The following is a 16,128-nucleotide window of genomic DNA, read 5'->3' as shown; positions in this document are numbered from 1 at the left end:
CAAACAAACATTATTCACATTACCGGACTCTAATCGATTACATATTAATTTCAAAAGGTATAATCATTACCAGACGGACATTACCGGAAGTTCACGAACATTATTGAACGAACGCGGTCTTTATCCGTGTTCGTCTGTTAAGCTTACCGAACGAGATTTTTTTGTTCATGTCCAATTCATTTATTAAATAGACGAACATAAACGGATGTCCAGTCCGTTTACAACCCTGGCTGGAAAGATTGGTAAACTCATGTCAATACAATTCTAAGTTTCTAACCAAACAATGTCAAGAGAAATCTTGTATGTTATTTAACATCACAATTTGTTTCTCAGTTTTCTTTTGAGATTGGTGTAACCCTTCTATAAATACTCTCAACCAAATTTACATATCAATTCATTTGTGATCACTTCTGACACATGTTACCAACATATTTCTTGTTATTTAAAAAATAAAAAAAACTTTTAAAAAGAATCAACTCAAACTTTTGTTCATGCTTTCTTAAAGACATGGATGATGGATCATAGTGGCACTTTAAAAAAAATATATCACTAGAAATTTATACTTTACACATCAAAAGAAAAAATATCACTAGAAATTAATACATTCATAGCTTACGCTTCCACCATTCCTTTTCAATCAAGTTGTTGAATGTCAATAGATAAAAATTAATATAATCGGGTTTGAAACAAACGAACCAAAAATATGTGGTTCGAGATACTATTCCAAAAGAGGAACCTTCAAAGGTGTTAATCGGGGTTTCTCGAGCTTCATGGTGCATGTCACCACCACTCCCGCAAGTGCACAAACCGCAGGTACTAGACCAAAACCATATCTTGAAACAGAAAAACACAAGCAAATTGGGTTGCAGTTCTTCAAGGGTGCAGAAGTATCTGCAAAATATATATAAACATAACTGAGTTATAACCAGAAGCGTGACGTGACGTTTTTCACTACAACAATAAAGGGTATTTTAGTCTTTTCACAAAAAGTTAACAGATTTTTTAACGGAACTAACTAGCCTCGAGGACCATTTATGTAATGTTTAAGTAGGGGTGGCATATGTGACCCATGGGTTGAATGAGTTGTAATAAAATGTATATGAGTCAAGCTAAAAAAAATGATTGAAACGGGTCAAAACGGGTTGACATTTCTAGAGGTTTTTATTAATTTTTTATTTATGGAACGAGAAAAACGGAGGAAACTTTTTAGTTTTTACTTTATTAGTTTTTTATTTATATTTCGAGTTATGATTTTTTTTAATTATTTTTTTTTGAATTTTTTAATGAGGGGTTTTTAAATGGACAACTTTGTAGAATAGTAACCAAGTTTCAAGTTAGTTCCAATTAAGTCACTCATATTATAGTTTTGTCTCAATTAGGTCACTCAACTTTCAGTTTTGTCTCAATTAGGTCACTCAACTTTCAATATGTCTCAATTAGGTCACTGAATTTTCAATTTTAGCTTAATTAGGTCACTGAACTTTCAATAAATGTTCTAATACTATCTTTTTTACCTTCATATTATATGTTTGTAAATAACTTAAACGCCATTAAAACCAACACTTTTTTATTTTTTATGAGTAAATGTATCACTTACGATAATATAGTAGTTGTCCATCTCGTTTTACAACACAAATTGAAAGTTTGGTGACCTAATTGAGACAAATTAAAAGTTGAGTAACCTGATTGGGACAAAACAAAATATGAGTGACTTAATTGGAACAAACTTGAAACTTGGTTACTATTTTATACTGTTTTCCCTTTTTTAAATGAGTCAAAATGGTTTGAGATTTCAGAAACCCCTCAATAAAATATTCAAAAAAATAATTAAAAAATCATAACTCGAACTATAAATTAAAAACTAAAAAGTAAAAAAACTAAAATTTCCTCCGTTTTTCTCGTTTCATTAAAAAAATAAAGAAATGTCAACCCGTTTTGACCTGTTTAAATCATTTTCTTTTTTTAGCTTAACCCATTCTGACCCATTATATACATTTTATTACAACTCATGTATCACATTTGCCACCCCTACGTTTAAGTGAACAGTGTAGTCATGACTCATGAGTACTTTAATATCTTATTTTATAACATTCATAAGTTTAAGCGTGACAAGGGATTACCTTGATATGACTCGAGTACCCATAAAGCAAGCCCACACGACACCTTGTCAAGGAAACTCAACGATCCATACACAAACGCGCAGCCATTGACATCTTCACCGACTAGATAGCTTTGCATGCTTACTCCGGTGACCTATCATGTTATATTCTATTACTAATGTTGAAAAGTTAACCGCTTTTGGTCCAGTTTCCATTTCAGGCACGTGTCCACCCGAAACAAAAACTGGACAAAAGTTGGTTACACTTATATGTGATTAACTCAAATAATAATATCAAGTGTTGTACCGATATGAGAGCATTAGCAATGCCGATGAAGAATGAAAGAAGGTACATTATATCCTTCATGTTGCTTGGCATAAAGAAAATTGCTGAGCCACAAAGTATCCACAAAACACCTCCAACCGAAAAGAAAACTTTTAAACGTTGGCTGGTCCATGTGAGCTCCTAGACAACACAAAGCGGAACATTTTATTTTATAAATCAAGAATCTTTGACTCTCTAGAGTCAAATCGAGTGTCTTGAAAATGTAAAACATATATGAAAAAGCATGTTTACAAGTTAACGTCAAGATCGTTCTAATAATGTCGTTTGCTATGAATCTAATGCATGTGAAGATTTTCTCAGAAACTTAACTTAATGACTTAAATAGTTAAATTCAAATCTAAAGCACGATCGTTTTGACTCTCGGAAGTCTACATGCATCAATAGTAATATCAAACGAGTTTTGAAAGGGAACCTGTAGCATGATGGAGACAATAAAGCTGCAAATGTAGATCATGGCTGGAATCTACCAAATATTCACAATTAACACAAAAAAGAAAAAAAAAAGTGAGCTACAAATTGAAATTCAACAAAGCAAATCATATTCATATGAATCATCATATAAGTGCATACCAGTGCCTTAGACGATTGGGCCATCCGGAGATCGTTAATGACATAGAATGCGAGAAATGACTACATTCCACAAAGATAAACAAAAGTTACGCCTTTCGGGATTCTTGAAAGGTTTATACGAACCTCATATGCGCATGGTTTTTTTATAAGTTCATGTTTAATTGTTTATAATGTCGGGGTTACATGAAAACAACAGGTTTACGAGACCAAACCTGAGACACATTGGTAATTATCCGGGTAAAAACGTAGACGAGCGCCACTTGATAGTATAGAAATTTCTTAAACCAGAAAGTCCACGCTATCTTTTGATAATCATGCCCTCTGGTGTCTTGCCTCAATCTATAAAAAAAAATTAAAAATAAAATAAAAAAAAATTGTTGGCTGATTAAATAAAAAATTATGGCTAGTTAAGAGTATGCATTGATCTATTAGGAATACCTCGGCTCTTTTGTCCCAATGTGAAACACGACCACGAAGCAACACCCAACGAATATCGACGAGTATGCAATCCAGCGATACTGTTAAGTTACAAAGAGTTATAATGAAAGCCAAGCAAAAAACACGTTTCTTCATCTCGGTACCTGATTTTCAATATCATCTGTGGTTTTTGAAGGATGAATATGGAAGACCGCAAAAGCAATGGCATATAAGCTAAGGTTGGCAACCTTCAAATGTGTTTTCACGAAAAAAACAAAAAACAAAAAGGTGGTCATTCTTTGACCTCACTCAACTCCCTTGCATCTAACTTGTCTAACTCGCTCCATAAGCGAGTTAGACCAATCAGATGCGGGAGGCCGAGAAATGATCATTAATGAAAAATCCATATATTTTTAATATAATAAATAATAAACTAGGTATATAGAAAACAAATGTTTTTATTGTTAAAAGATGCCTACCATCGAAAATGCATTCCGGCAACTAGTCATAACTACCCAACTCGTTGAGTTAAGGGTGATGCAATTCACCATAGACCTACATTGATCAACCAAGGTTCAAGATGAGAAAATTAAGAAAACGGCATGGGTTATTTTTATTACTTATATTTATTAATATCAATAGTTCCTTTTCTTTTTGGATAAAGGAGGGGGGGGGGGGGTTTATAAACAAATGATTACATGTGTGAGACTTGTGTAGCGGCCCATCCCACATTGAATACGGCTGCGAAGAAACTGTAACCAATTGTTTGCAAGGTAGTGGACACGTTGCCGAAAATAACACAAGGAATACAGCTTCCAAATACTGACGAAAATGAAATGGCTACCAAAAGAGACCCGGCTCCATGCCATATTTTAAAATGTCCAAACCTGTCTATCTACAACAAGTCCACCAAACCGCACATGCCGATATTAAATCTTTCACAAAATGATAGCATATAGCAATAAATACCGCAAATCAAAATATATCATGATCCAAGATTTTGAACTTAAAACACACACAAGTCATATATGACACAACAAAAACAAAGGACAGCTAACTGAAAACCGCTACACATTTATGTTTTTAGAGTTTAAGACTTAATATACCTATCTGTAGTATTGGGATGTATGTTTAAATTAAACCGATTATTTTGGCAAATTATGGACTTCTAATTCATAAGATAATCGACTAATCGTCACTAAACAGTAACCAAGTTTCACCTTTGTACCATTTAAGTCACTAAAATAACTTTGTTTCAATTTAGGATTTTTTTTTTTTGACTTGCAGCCTCTATTAGGCTGAGGGGTGTGGAGCGTGAGAAAGGGCGCAAGAAGACAGCCACTCGCGCCCCGGGGCGCGAGCACTACACCACCGAGGCGCGAGAGGGGCGCGAGAGGGGCGCGAGCGCGGAAAAAGAGGCAGGCGCCAGGGGGTTCGCGGGACAGGCTGAGCGTGAGGGGTATGGGGAGTGGTGAAAAGAGCCGTTTGAAAGATAAAAATAACCGTTGGCTCTTAATTTTAAAAAAAAAAAAAAATTTTTCTACTCCTATATATTACCCATTTTATACAACACTTTAACACAACTTCAAAAAACACCAAACTTACCCATTTCTTTATACAACACTTCCTATATATTACCCATTTCTTTCAAACTTCTTTAAAAAAACCTTTACAAAATCCTATATAATACCCCTAAATCAACCCATTTTTACCGACCCTCATACTTGAGGCGGCGGTGTCACAGGATCTTTGGTTTTGGCATGCTTTTTTTGGTGTTGCTGGGTCAAATAACGACCTTAATGTTATCGATCAGTCACATTTGATCAACGACCTTATCGACGGGGTTGAACCACCTCAATCTTTTGTTGCAAATGAAGAACTCTTCAAGTACGGGTACTATCTGGTCGATGGTATTTACAACGAACGGGCTGTGTTAGTTCAAGCTTTTACAGATCCAGTCGCCGACAAACGGAAGTATTTTACGAAGAAGCAAGAGTCTGCTAGAAAAGATATTGAAAGAGCTTTTGGAGCTATAAAAAAACAATATTATGTTCTGGCGAACCCGATACGTTATTGGACTCGGGAGAGGATAATGGACGTCGTCTACACGTGTCTTATCCTACACAACATGACGTTAGAAGACGAGGGCAAAGCTATATGCCAAAACTACCAAGGTGACATTCCGCCACAACCGTCCACAATCAGTGATCAACAAAAACTTCATAACGTAGCAAATATCAAGAGCCGTGAGATACACGGGGATCTTCGACATGAGTTGGTTGAACATTTGTGGGCGAGGCGACCAGAGGATCTTGTATTAGATTAGTTTTATTATTAAATATTATTGTTTGTTTAATTCTTAGTATGTTTTTTTTATTATATGAATTTTCAAAAAAATGTGTGTTTTTTTAAATAATTTTTGCGTTTTTTTAATAATACGTTTTTTTACTACATTTAAAAAATAATAAAAAAAAACCGCTCGCGCCCCCTCTCGCGCCCCTCCACACCATGTCCCGGGGCGCGATCACCACTACCAACACCCATCTTATCAACTTTCTCTCTCTGCCACACGTCACAATATTATTGGCTGGCGCCCCCACTCGCGCCCCCTCTCGCGCCCCCCACACCCCTCAGCCTTACCGATTTAAAGAGTTGATGTGACATGTGAATGGTGTAACATAATTTCACCAAAAATTTGTAATGTGCCATCAACTACTCAACACAACAAAATCAATGCCATGAATTCTATACATTTATGAAGCTTCGTTTCGCATCGCTATCCGGAGGATTTGTACCGGTAAAAATCATTTGTTTTATATATATATATATATATATATATATATATATATATATATCAAAACAAATTTGAAACTTAAGTGACAACTTTGAAAAAAGCTTGAAACATTAAGTACTATTTAGTAACTTGTTGCCTGCTGTAACTGTAAATTACTTAAATATCCCTAAAACTGTTACCAACAATATTCAATAATTTAATGCTATGATTTTCAAAATACCAGTTCACCAGCAAAAATGGTTGTGAATCCATCAGCTATCTGCCCAGAAAGCATAACAGTAGCAGCATCCCTATAAAAACATTAAAACAATATTTTAGCTAAGCGGATTTCTATAATCCAAATTATAACTCATCAGCCGATAATAATATAACCAATGACACACATAACTTAAAGAAAAGTAACTTTATATACCCTAATTAATTAAATTCGTTTCGAAATGACATAAATGAAAGCTATTAATTACTAGTACTCTATTAGGGTGAAAATGTCTAACGATAGAAAGTAAAAGTTATGAGTGTCATTGATTAAATTACAATAAAGTACAAAGTACAAATTATTATACGTCCGTCAGTTACGGTTAGGATTATTAAAATCCAATTTACGTTAAATTAATAATCTAAATATTAAAGTGCTATAAGAAAAGCATATAATAATTAACTTACCTTGGGGATAATCCAATATCAGTCATGAAGACCAAAAGATAAGTAAACCAACAAGCAGCAGTGATGTCATTGAGCACATGACCAACACCATAAAAGAACACAGACACCTTCCCTAACTCTTTTACGGCCACCACCTCATCATCATCCATGATACTATATATATATAATAATATAAATATATAAATATATATCAAGATCCACCACAAACCATACAAAAAGCAAGTCTTTAAATATTCAAGATCAAGATTCTTTAATGTTCAAGTAATAAAGTTGGTAAAGATAAAGCAACTCAAAAGACTAAAAATAATGAATTTGCGTGGTGTTTAAGGAAAGTAAAAGCATGGTGGACTTAAACACAGACGCTATCTTTGATCACCTTTATTAACCACTGATCGATATATGATGCTGATGCTGTATCTGTGGTGGTGTGTGTGAGTGTGTGAGAGAGAGGATGGTGTGTTTTGGGAAGTATGGTAGTGTTCAAAAACCACCGCCCATAAGCACCAATTTAAGTTGGTCAGCCTATAAGATATATATTATATATATGTAATATTTATGTAACATGTGGTTAGGTGACGTGTTTAAAGGAGGTGATTGTAACACCCCGACCGATGGCGGATTATACATCGGGGCGCCACGTATTGTTTCATTACTCGTGACACTATTTGGGTGTCCATATTTAATAAATACATTTTCATTGCGCACGCGCAGAACATGATTCGGAAAGTAACATAAATCATATCATAACTTAAAATATTCAAATAACATAATTTTGTCTTGTTACATTTTTAATCTAGGTCCAAAGAAAAAGAAAACATCCTACGTGTCCTTGAGATTCCCAAAAGCAGCTACAGCAAACCTGAACATGTGTTAAAATAAAACGTCAACACTTGCGTGTCGGTGAGAAATCAAGTTTAGTAGATATAAATAGATAATACAAAACACTGCGCGCAACATGTGCTTAACTGGGGTTTAACATAGGGTGTAATCAGATTGTGATCAAGCCTTAGATCATAGCTCATAGTTCAATCCGTGCTCCCAATTGAGCACAAAAACAAGAAAACATACGTGCATGTGTAACAAAACAAGAAAACCTTAAACGATAGGTCTCCCGTGTTCATCTAATGGATCCATGAAAACTTCGGAATAGGCCGTCAAAGCGGTTAATGAGTCACACATACAAATAAACAGCCAAGTAAACGTCCATAACACATGGGGTTTTGCGCACATAAAGTTCATAAACAAGTTTAAGACTCAAGTTGTACGAACACATGAACATCCCAAAACGTTAAAAATAAAAGGGGATTAAGTACGAGATTACTCACTTGCAAACGGCGCGAAGAAAGATAATGCAAGAATCAACTTTTAAACAAGCACAAGTTAACCTATAAATAAAAAGTTTATTGGTTTAACGATTGGTTTATATGTCTTGAATATATGCAGTATCGATTAAAATATATATATTTATATTTATTTTTACCGAGATTCCGGGCAGAACAGAAGACGGAGGCAAAGAGAGGAGTGACGGATCTTCGGCAGAGAGCAAAGGGAGAAAGAATTGGGGAGATGTTTAAGTGTAGTGTGTGTAGTGTTAAAAGAAAATAGTTTTATTTATAGGAAAACCCTAGGGAACACAATCCCTTAAAAGGAGGAAAAGATCTTATCAAATCAAGCAAAAGATATTAAAAAGCACAAGAAAACAAAAGCAAAAGATATTAAAAGATATGCCGGCAGCTGCAGGGGATGGAAAAGCTGACAGGTTAAAGGTCAAAGCATGGGAGGTGTCAGATAAAACACTGTTCAAGACATGCAAAAGAAGATTTCAAAAGATTATGTCAGTCACTTTTTCTGTCAACCAATAGGATTGGTGCGCATGCTGCGCCGAAAGTGGCTTTTCGGACAGATGTCGGAACTGATCTAAAGTGTTCAAACAAAAGATAAGATATTTCAAAAGCATACAGGCTGACCTAAACTGAAGAAAAGACTTAAGGTCTAGCGCGAGAAGACTCGAGCGCGCGCGAGGGCGAAGGCAGACGGAGAACAATCCTTAGCGCGCCGCGGGAAGAACTATAATCCTTAGCGCGTCGCGGGAAGAACTACAATTCTTAGCGCGCCGCGGGAAGAACTACCATTCTTAGCGCGCCGCGGGAAGAACTACAATCCTTTGCGCGTCGCGGGAACAGTTCGCCTCGCGTATCGCAGGAACAGCTGGTCTTCACGCAGGCTTCCTTGTAAGGAGTCTGGCGCGTGGAGCTGCGCAGACATCCTTAGGCGGGAAGAACCAAAGGACAAGCAAAGAGTTAAGAGAAAAAGGGGGTTCAGGCTCAAGGGTTAAGAAAAAAGGCGGGACGGCGACAAGAGAGAAAAAGAGGCGGGACGGCGACAAGAGAGAAAAAGGGGCGGGACGGCGGAAAGAAATTATTATTATTAGTAAGTAATATAAAAATATATATATATATATAATTTATTTAAATGTTAAATTTACAAAGATTAATAATCAAATTTTAAATCATAAAAAGAAACGGATTCGAAAACGGGTACCTGGGTCGGGTCGGATTGGGCAGTTGTCACAGTCTCCCCTACTTTAAGAAATTTCGTCCCGAAATTTATCTCGAAGTAGGTTGCGCAGAGAAAAGGTGCGGGTACTTGATCTTCATCTGATCTTCCCTTTCCCAAGTGAACTCGGCTCCGCGCTTGGACTGCCAACGAACTTTAACAATAGGGATGCGACTGCGCTTGGTTTGCTTTACCTCGCGATCCATAATCTCAACAGGCTTCTCAACGAAATGCATAGACTCATCAACTTGAACTTCATCAAGTGGTATGTGGAGGTTCTCGTCAGCTAAACATTTCTTGAGATTGGATACATGGAAAGTTGGATGCACATTGCTGAGCGCGGGCGGCAGGTCAAGTTTGTAGGCAACTTTTCCCACCCTCGCAAGAATCTTGAATGGACCAACATAACGAGGTGCAAGCTTACCTTTCTTCCCAAAGCGGACAACACCCTTCCAGGGCGACACTTTGAGGAGAACAAGATCACCAACTAGAAATTCGAGAGGCTTCCGCCTGCGATCTGCGTAACTCTTCTGTCGGCTTCTGGCAGTCAGCAGATGATCACGGATCTTGGCGATTTTATCGGTTGTCTCTTGAACTAGTTCGGGTCCTGTGATTTGAACTTCACCCACTTCGTTCCAACAAATCGGTGAACGGCACTTTCTACCGTAAAGTGCTTCAAATGGGGCCATACCGATGCTGGAATGATAGCTGTTATTATAAGAGAACTCGATCAGAGGTAGGTGTGAATCCCAATTACCTCCAAAATCAAGAACACAAGATCGAAGCATATCCTTAAGGGTTTGGATGGTTAGCTCAGACTGTCCGTCAGTCTGAGGATGATATGCAGTACTCATGTCCAAACGAGTTCCTAACGCAGATTGGAGAGATTTCCAAAAGCGAGATATAAAACGGCCATCGCGATCGGATATGATGCTCAAGGGAGTACCATGACGGCAGACAATTTCCTTGACATAAAGATGCGCAAGTTGTTCAACACGGTAGGTTTCACGAATGGGCAGAAAGTGGGCAGACTTGGTCAATCGATCCACTATTACCCAAATGCTATCATGTTTGCTTGCGGTCAAGGGTAACTTGGTGATAAAGTCCATTGCTATACTTTCCCATTTCCACGTAGGAATTTCAGGTTGTTCGAGCAAACCAGATGGGCGTTGATGTTCAGCTTTTACCTTAGAACAAGTTAGGCATTTAGCTACGAACACAGCAATATCCTTTTTCATACCAGGCCACCAATAAGAAAGGCGCAAATCTTTGTACATTTTGTCAGCACCAGGATGAACGGAATACCTAGTTTTGTGCGCTTCACTCAGTATGACAGAGCGAAGATTCTCATCATTGGGGATCCAGATGCGATTGAGATAACAGAGAATTCCATTCAGGTTAGGGACTAGATGTACTTCTGCACCACACGCTAACTCGGCGCGTAGGTTGCCTTTGCTGATCGATGCGCGCTGCGCGTCGCGAATGCACGATTCAAGATCGTTTTGGATCGGCGCGAAGCGAAGCTGCGTGCGCGGCAAGATACAGTTAAGTTGGCTGGGTTTCCGGCTGAGCGCATCAGCTACCACATTAGCCTTTCCAGGGTGATACCGGATCTCACAATCGTAATCGCTGATGAGTTCGTTCCATCGGCGTTGTCTCATGTTAAGTTCCTTTTGATCAAAAATGTGCTGAAGGCTTTTATGGTCTGTGTAAACGATGCACTTAGTACCATAGAGGTAGTGTCTCCAGATTTTTAAGGCAAATACAACTGCACCAAGTTCGAGGTCGTGAGTCGTATAATTCTTTTCATGAATTTTGAGTTGCCTTGACGCGTAAGCGATAACCTTGCCTCGTTGCATAAGTACACAACCGAGACCTTGGTTGGAGGCATCGCAATAAATGACAAAGTCGTCAGTACCCTCAGGTAACGCTAGAACAGGAGCTTCACACAACAATTGCTTGAGCGTTTGAAAAGCTTCTTCTTGCTTAGAGCCCCAAATATACGGTTTGCCTTTGTGCGTTAATGCTGTTAAAGGCAAGGCGATTTTTGAGAAGTTCGCAATGAATCGCGGGTAGTAACCAGCTAAGCCCAAAAAGGAACGGATTTCGGTAGGAGTGGACGGTGTAATCCAGTTCTTGATTGCTTCAATTTTGGATGGGTCAACATGAATACCCATCTTGTTTACAACATGACCAAGAAACTGTACTTCATCCGACCAGAATTCACACTTGGAGAGTTTGGCATAGAGTTGTTCGGTTCGAAGCTTTTGCAACACCAACTGAAGATGTTGTTCATGCTCGGCCTTGGTTTTGGAATATACCAGAACGTCATCGATAAACACGATCACGAATCGGTCCAAGAAAGGTCTACACACCCGGTTCATTAGATCCATGAAAACAGCGGGTGCGTTGGTTAAACCGAAGGGCATGACCAAGAATTCAAAATGACCGTAGCGGGTTCGAAAAGCAGTCTTGGGAATATCCTCTTCTCGGATACGCAACTGGTGATAGCCAGAACGGAGATCGATTTTGGAAAAACAAGAGGCACCTTGGAGTTGGTCAAAGAGGTCGTCAATACGCGGTAAGGGATATCGGTTCTTAATGGTGAGCTTGTTCAGCTCGCGGTAATCGATACACATGCGAAACGAACCGTCTTTCTTTTTAACGAACAACACCGGAGCACCCCATGGCGAAGTGCTAGGGCGAATGAATCCTTTATCGGTCAACTCTTGAAGTTGACTTGCTAATTCTTGCATTTCAGCGGGTGCAAGTCGATAAGGAGATTTGGCTACGGGGGATGCACCAGGGACAAGATCAACACGAAACTCGACTTCCCGAGCGGGAGGTAAACCAGAAAGATCATCGGGGAAGACTTCAGGAAAGTCACGCACGATAGGGATTTCAGAAAGTTTCTTCTTTCCTTCATCGGGTTTGACCACATGCGCTAAGAACGCTACACAATTCTTCCGCAAAAGTCTTCGGGCTTCAGAGCATGACATAAGTTTAAGACCGTTAGATGGTTTCTCGCCGTAGATATGAAGGTTTTCACCATTTTCCCGAGGAATGCGAATCAACTTCTTGGCGCAGATTACTTCGGCGCGATTTTGCGAGAGCCAGTCCATTCCAATAATCACATCAAAACTTCCAAGAGGCATGGGAATGAGGTCGATTAGAAAATCATGTTCATTAAGGTTAAGCGTGCAATCTCTGATCACGGAGTTTATTAAAATAGTTTCACCATTAGCCAATTCAACTGAAAAGTTTTCGTTTAAGTTTACTCGCGGTCGCTCAAGTTTTTGTTCAAATGCGCGAGAAATAAAACTTCTATCGGCGCCAGTATCAAAAAGTATAGATGCATATTGTCCGTTAAGTAAAAATGTACCATTAACCACGTCATTATTCGCTTGCGCTTGGTGCGCGGTTATATTAAAAGCTCGGCCGCGCGTCACTTGGTTTGAAATTTGGTTAACCGGATTAGCTTGCGTAATTTGTACTTGCAGTCTTGGGCACGCGTTCCGGAAATGACTGGGGTCACCGCAGTTATAGCACGACCTGGGTCGTGGATTAGGGTATGTTGGTTGTGGGTTTAGCGGGTAAGTTGGTGGTGTTTGCGCGATTGGGTTGGCGGGAAGGACTCTACAGTTCTCAGCAGTGTGACCAGTACGGCCACATCGGTTACATTGTCGACACGGGACTTGAGTTGGATGGTGAAGTCTACAGGTTGGGCAAAAGGGTTGGTTTCCTGTGTAAGGTTTCTTAGTTGACGGGGTAGGGAGTGCGGGATTGGTTAAGGCATAGTTATGGACTACAGGGGGTGTTGGGTAAGTTGACAGTGGGTTAGGAGCGTGTACTGGAGGTTGGTAGGCGGGTTGCTGGACAACGAGCGGGTTGGTAAGCGCATAGGTTTGATGATTGGGTCTGCGCTTACGCTTGAGGTTGTTACGGTTTGAGGATTCTGGCTTGGTTTATGTTGGTTCTGGGACAGTCTTGGTGAGTTTGGTCTTTTCAGTTCCTCGCAGGAACAGAGTTCCTGCCCTGACATGGTTGTCGCTGAGCACAGCGGCCAACTCGATGGCGTCAGAGAGGGTTGCTGGGTTCCTGGCCCATACAGAATCTTGAATTTCCATGGGGAGACCCCCAAGAAACTTCTCGATGGCTCGGCAGGAAGGGGTAACTAGGTGCGGGACAAGCAAACTTAGTTCGTGGAAGCGCGTCGCGTACTCGCGCGCTTCGCCACTGTACTGCTTCAAGTTCCAAAATTCCTCCTCAAGGCGCTTTATTTCGTTGGGAGGGCAGAATTCTCTAGTCAAAAGTTCCTTGAATTCCTCCCAGAGCATGCTAGAAGCAGCCTCTGCGCCACGCGCATGAGCTACTCCGTTCCACCAAGTAAGCGCCCTTGATTCTAGGACACTTGAGGCGTATAAGGTTCGTCGGTCTGGAGGGCATTGGGTATGGAGGAAGGTGTTCTCAATTTTCTCGAGCCATTGGAGCATTACGGTGGCTCCTTCAAGCCCTGTGAATTTCGGAGGGTTACCCGCATTAAAGGATTTAATATTGTATCCGGAGGGGTTGGGATTATTTTGGTTTAAGGCTTGGGCTATCGCGGCGGCCATTTCCTGGGAACGTTGCTGCCTACGTCTGCGCGAGGCTTCTCTCCTCTGATAACGGCGAGATAGCGGAGGCATTCTATAAAAGTTTTAATTTTTGTTAATATCTTGGTATGGGAAATCGTTTTAGCGCAAGTATATCGTCGTAAAGCTTGTTTCGCGGAGTTAAATGCTATCAAATTTTGAAGTAAAAATATGAATTTAAATGCAAACTTAATACAGGTAATGAATTCGAATTGAAAATCGACAATTCATGCATCACCATGACTTTCCGAATTCTCAATTTAAAATATCGAGTAAACGAGCATTGAAGGTTGACAATTCATGAATCACCATGACTTTTCAAATCTTCAATTTAAAATATCGAGCAAATGAATATTGGAGATTGACAATTCATGTATCACCATGACTTTTCAAATCTTCAATTTAAAACATAAAGTTAATGGTAATTGAAAATCAACTATTCATGTACCACCATGACTTCTCGGATTTTCAATCCCCACAACAAACGAATATGTAAGTAAAGAAATAGATTGAAATTTAACAATAAAAATCGAAAGATCGCGAATAAAACATGAAATCATGTGCTGCATATACGCAAGCATATTTTATAAATATCGAGTAATTAACAATTAGCGCGCAAACATGAGATATTTCTCATGTGCGAGAAGGGACTCTTAGGTATTCTAGGTCGTTACGTCTAACCACCTATCCTAAAGTCACGGAGCTCTGATACCAATCTGTAACACCCCGACCGATGGCGGATTATACATCGGGGCGCCACGTATTGTTTCATTACTCGTGACACTATTTGGGTGTCCATATTTAATAAATACATTTTCATTGCGCACGCGCAGAACATGATTCGGAAAGTAACATAAATCATATCATAACTTAAAATATTCAAATAACATAATTTTGTCTTGTTACATTTTTAATCTAGGTCCAAAGAAAAAGAAAACATCCTACGTGTCCTTGAGATTCCCAAAAGCAGCTACAGCAAACCTGAACATGTGTTAAAATAAAACGTCAACACTTGCGTGTCGGTGAGAAATCAAGTTTAGTAGATATAAATAGATAATACAAAACACTGCGCGCAACATGTGCTTAACTGGGGTTTAACATAGGGTGTAATCAGATTGTGATCAAGCCTTAGATCATAGCTCATAGTTCAATCCGTGCTCCCAATTGAGCACAAAAACAAGAAAACATACGTGCATGTGTAACAAAACAAGAAAACCTTAAACGATAGGTCTCCCGTGTTCATCTAATGGATCCATGAAAACTTCGGAATAGGCCGTCAAAGCGGTTAATGAGTCACACATACAAATAAACAGCCAAGTAAACGTCCATAACACATGGGGTTTTGCGCACATAAAGTTCATAAACAAGTTTAAGACTCAAGTTGTACGAACACATGAACATCCCAAAACGTTAAAAATAAAAGGGGATTAAGTACGAGATTACTCACTTGCAAACGGCGCGAAGAAAGATAATGCAAGAATCAACTTTTAAACAAGCACAAGTTAACCTATAAATAAAAAGTTTATTGGTTTAACGATTGGTTTATATGTCTTGAATATATGCAGTATCGATTAAAATATATATATTTATATTTATTTTTACCGAGATTCCGGGCAGAACAGAAGACGGAGGCAAAGAGAGGAGTGGCGGATCTTCGGCAGAGAGCAAAGGGAGAAAGAATTGGGGAGATGTTTAAGTGTAGTGTGTGTAGTGTTAAAAGAAAATAGTTTTATTTATAGGAAAACCCTAGGGAACACAATCCCTTAAAAGGAGGAAAAGATCTTATCAAATCAAGCAAAAGATATTAAAAAGCACAAGAAAACAAAAGCAAAAGATATTAAAAGATATGCCGGCAGCTGCAGGGGATGGAAAAGCTGACAGGTTAAAGGTCAAAGCATGGGAGGTGTCAGATAAAACACTGTTCAAGACATGCAAAAGAAGATTTCAAAAGATTATGTCAGTCACTTTTTCTGTCAACCAATAGGATTGGTGCGCATGCTGCGCCGAAAGTGGCTTTTCGGACAGATGTCGGAACTGATCTAAAGTGTTCAAA

At 39.0% G+C, this 16,128-nt stretch overlaps 1 protein-coding gene across 1 annotated transcript; it reads right to left on the bottom strand.

The window, feature by feature from the left end:
* Positions 1-718: 718 nt before the first annotated feature.
* On the bottom strand, positions 719-7,048 carry LOC143564967 (uncharacterized). Its single transcript, XM_077052094.1, has 12 exons — positions 6,889-7,048; positions 6,446-6,515; positions 4,130-4,326; positions 3,911-3,986; positions 3,596-3,679; positions 3,453-3,532; positions 3,227-3,353; positions 3,015-3,074; positions 2,857-2,907; positions 2,406-2,564; positions 2,121-2,253; positions 719-891 (listed from the first exon to the last, which is right to left on the bottom strand). The coding sequence occupies exons 1-12, from the start codon at positions 7,035-7,037 to the stop codon at positions 719-721; spliced, it is 1,359 nt and encodes a 452-aa protein (XP_076908209.1). The 5' UTR covers positions 7,038-7,048.
* Positions 7,049-16,128: the final 9,080 nt, after the last annotated feature.

The sequence above is a fragment of the Bidens hawaiensis genome, unplaced genomic scaffold, assembly GCF_021521415.1.
Source record: "Bidens hawaiensis isolate Kalapana, Puna unplaced genomic scaffold, B.hawaiensis_p1.1 tig00022187_1, whole genome shotgun sequence".
NCBI lineage: Eukaryota > Viridiplantae > Streptophyta > Magnoliopsida > Asterales > Asteraceae > Bidens > Bidens hawaiensis.
The sequence above is the reverse complement of the archived record's forward strand: the minus strand, read 5'-3'. Positions and strand labels throughout refer to the sequence as shown.

What these genes read in the sequence shown, in the direction of transcription:
- LOC143564967 (XM_077052094.1), bottom strand. Translation starts at nt 7,037, where the DNA reads ATGGATGATGATGAGGTGGTGGCCGTAAAAGAGTTAGGGAAGGTGTCT. An exon ending in GATATTGGATTATCCCCAAG is followed by an intron (nt 6,516 to 6,888) that starts GTAAGTTAATTA and finishes ATGTTTTTATAG; the next exon opens with GGATGCTGCTACTGTTATGC. An exon ending in TTGTCTCCATCATGCTACAG is followed by an intron (nt 2,565 to 2,856) that starts GTTCCCTTTCAA and finishes TGTGTTGTCTAG; the next exon opens with GAGCTCACATGGACCAGCCA.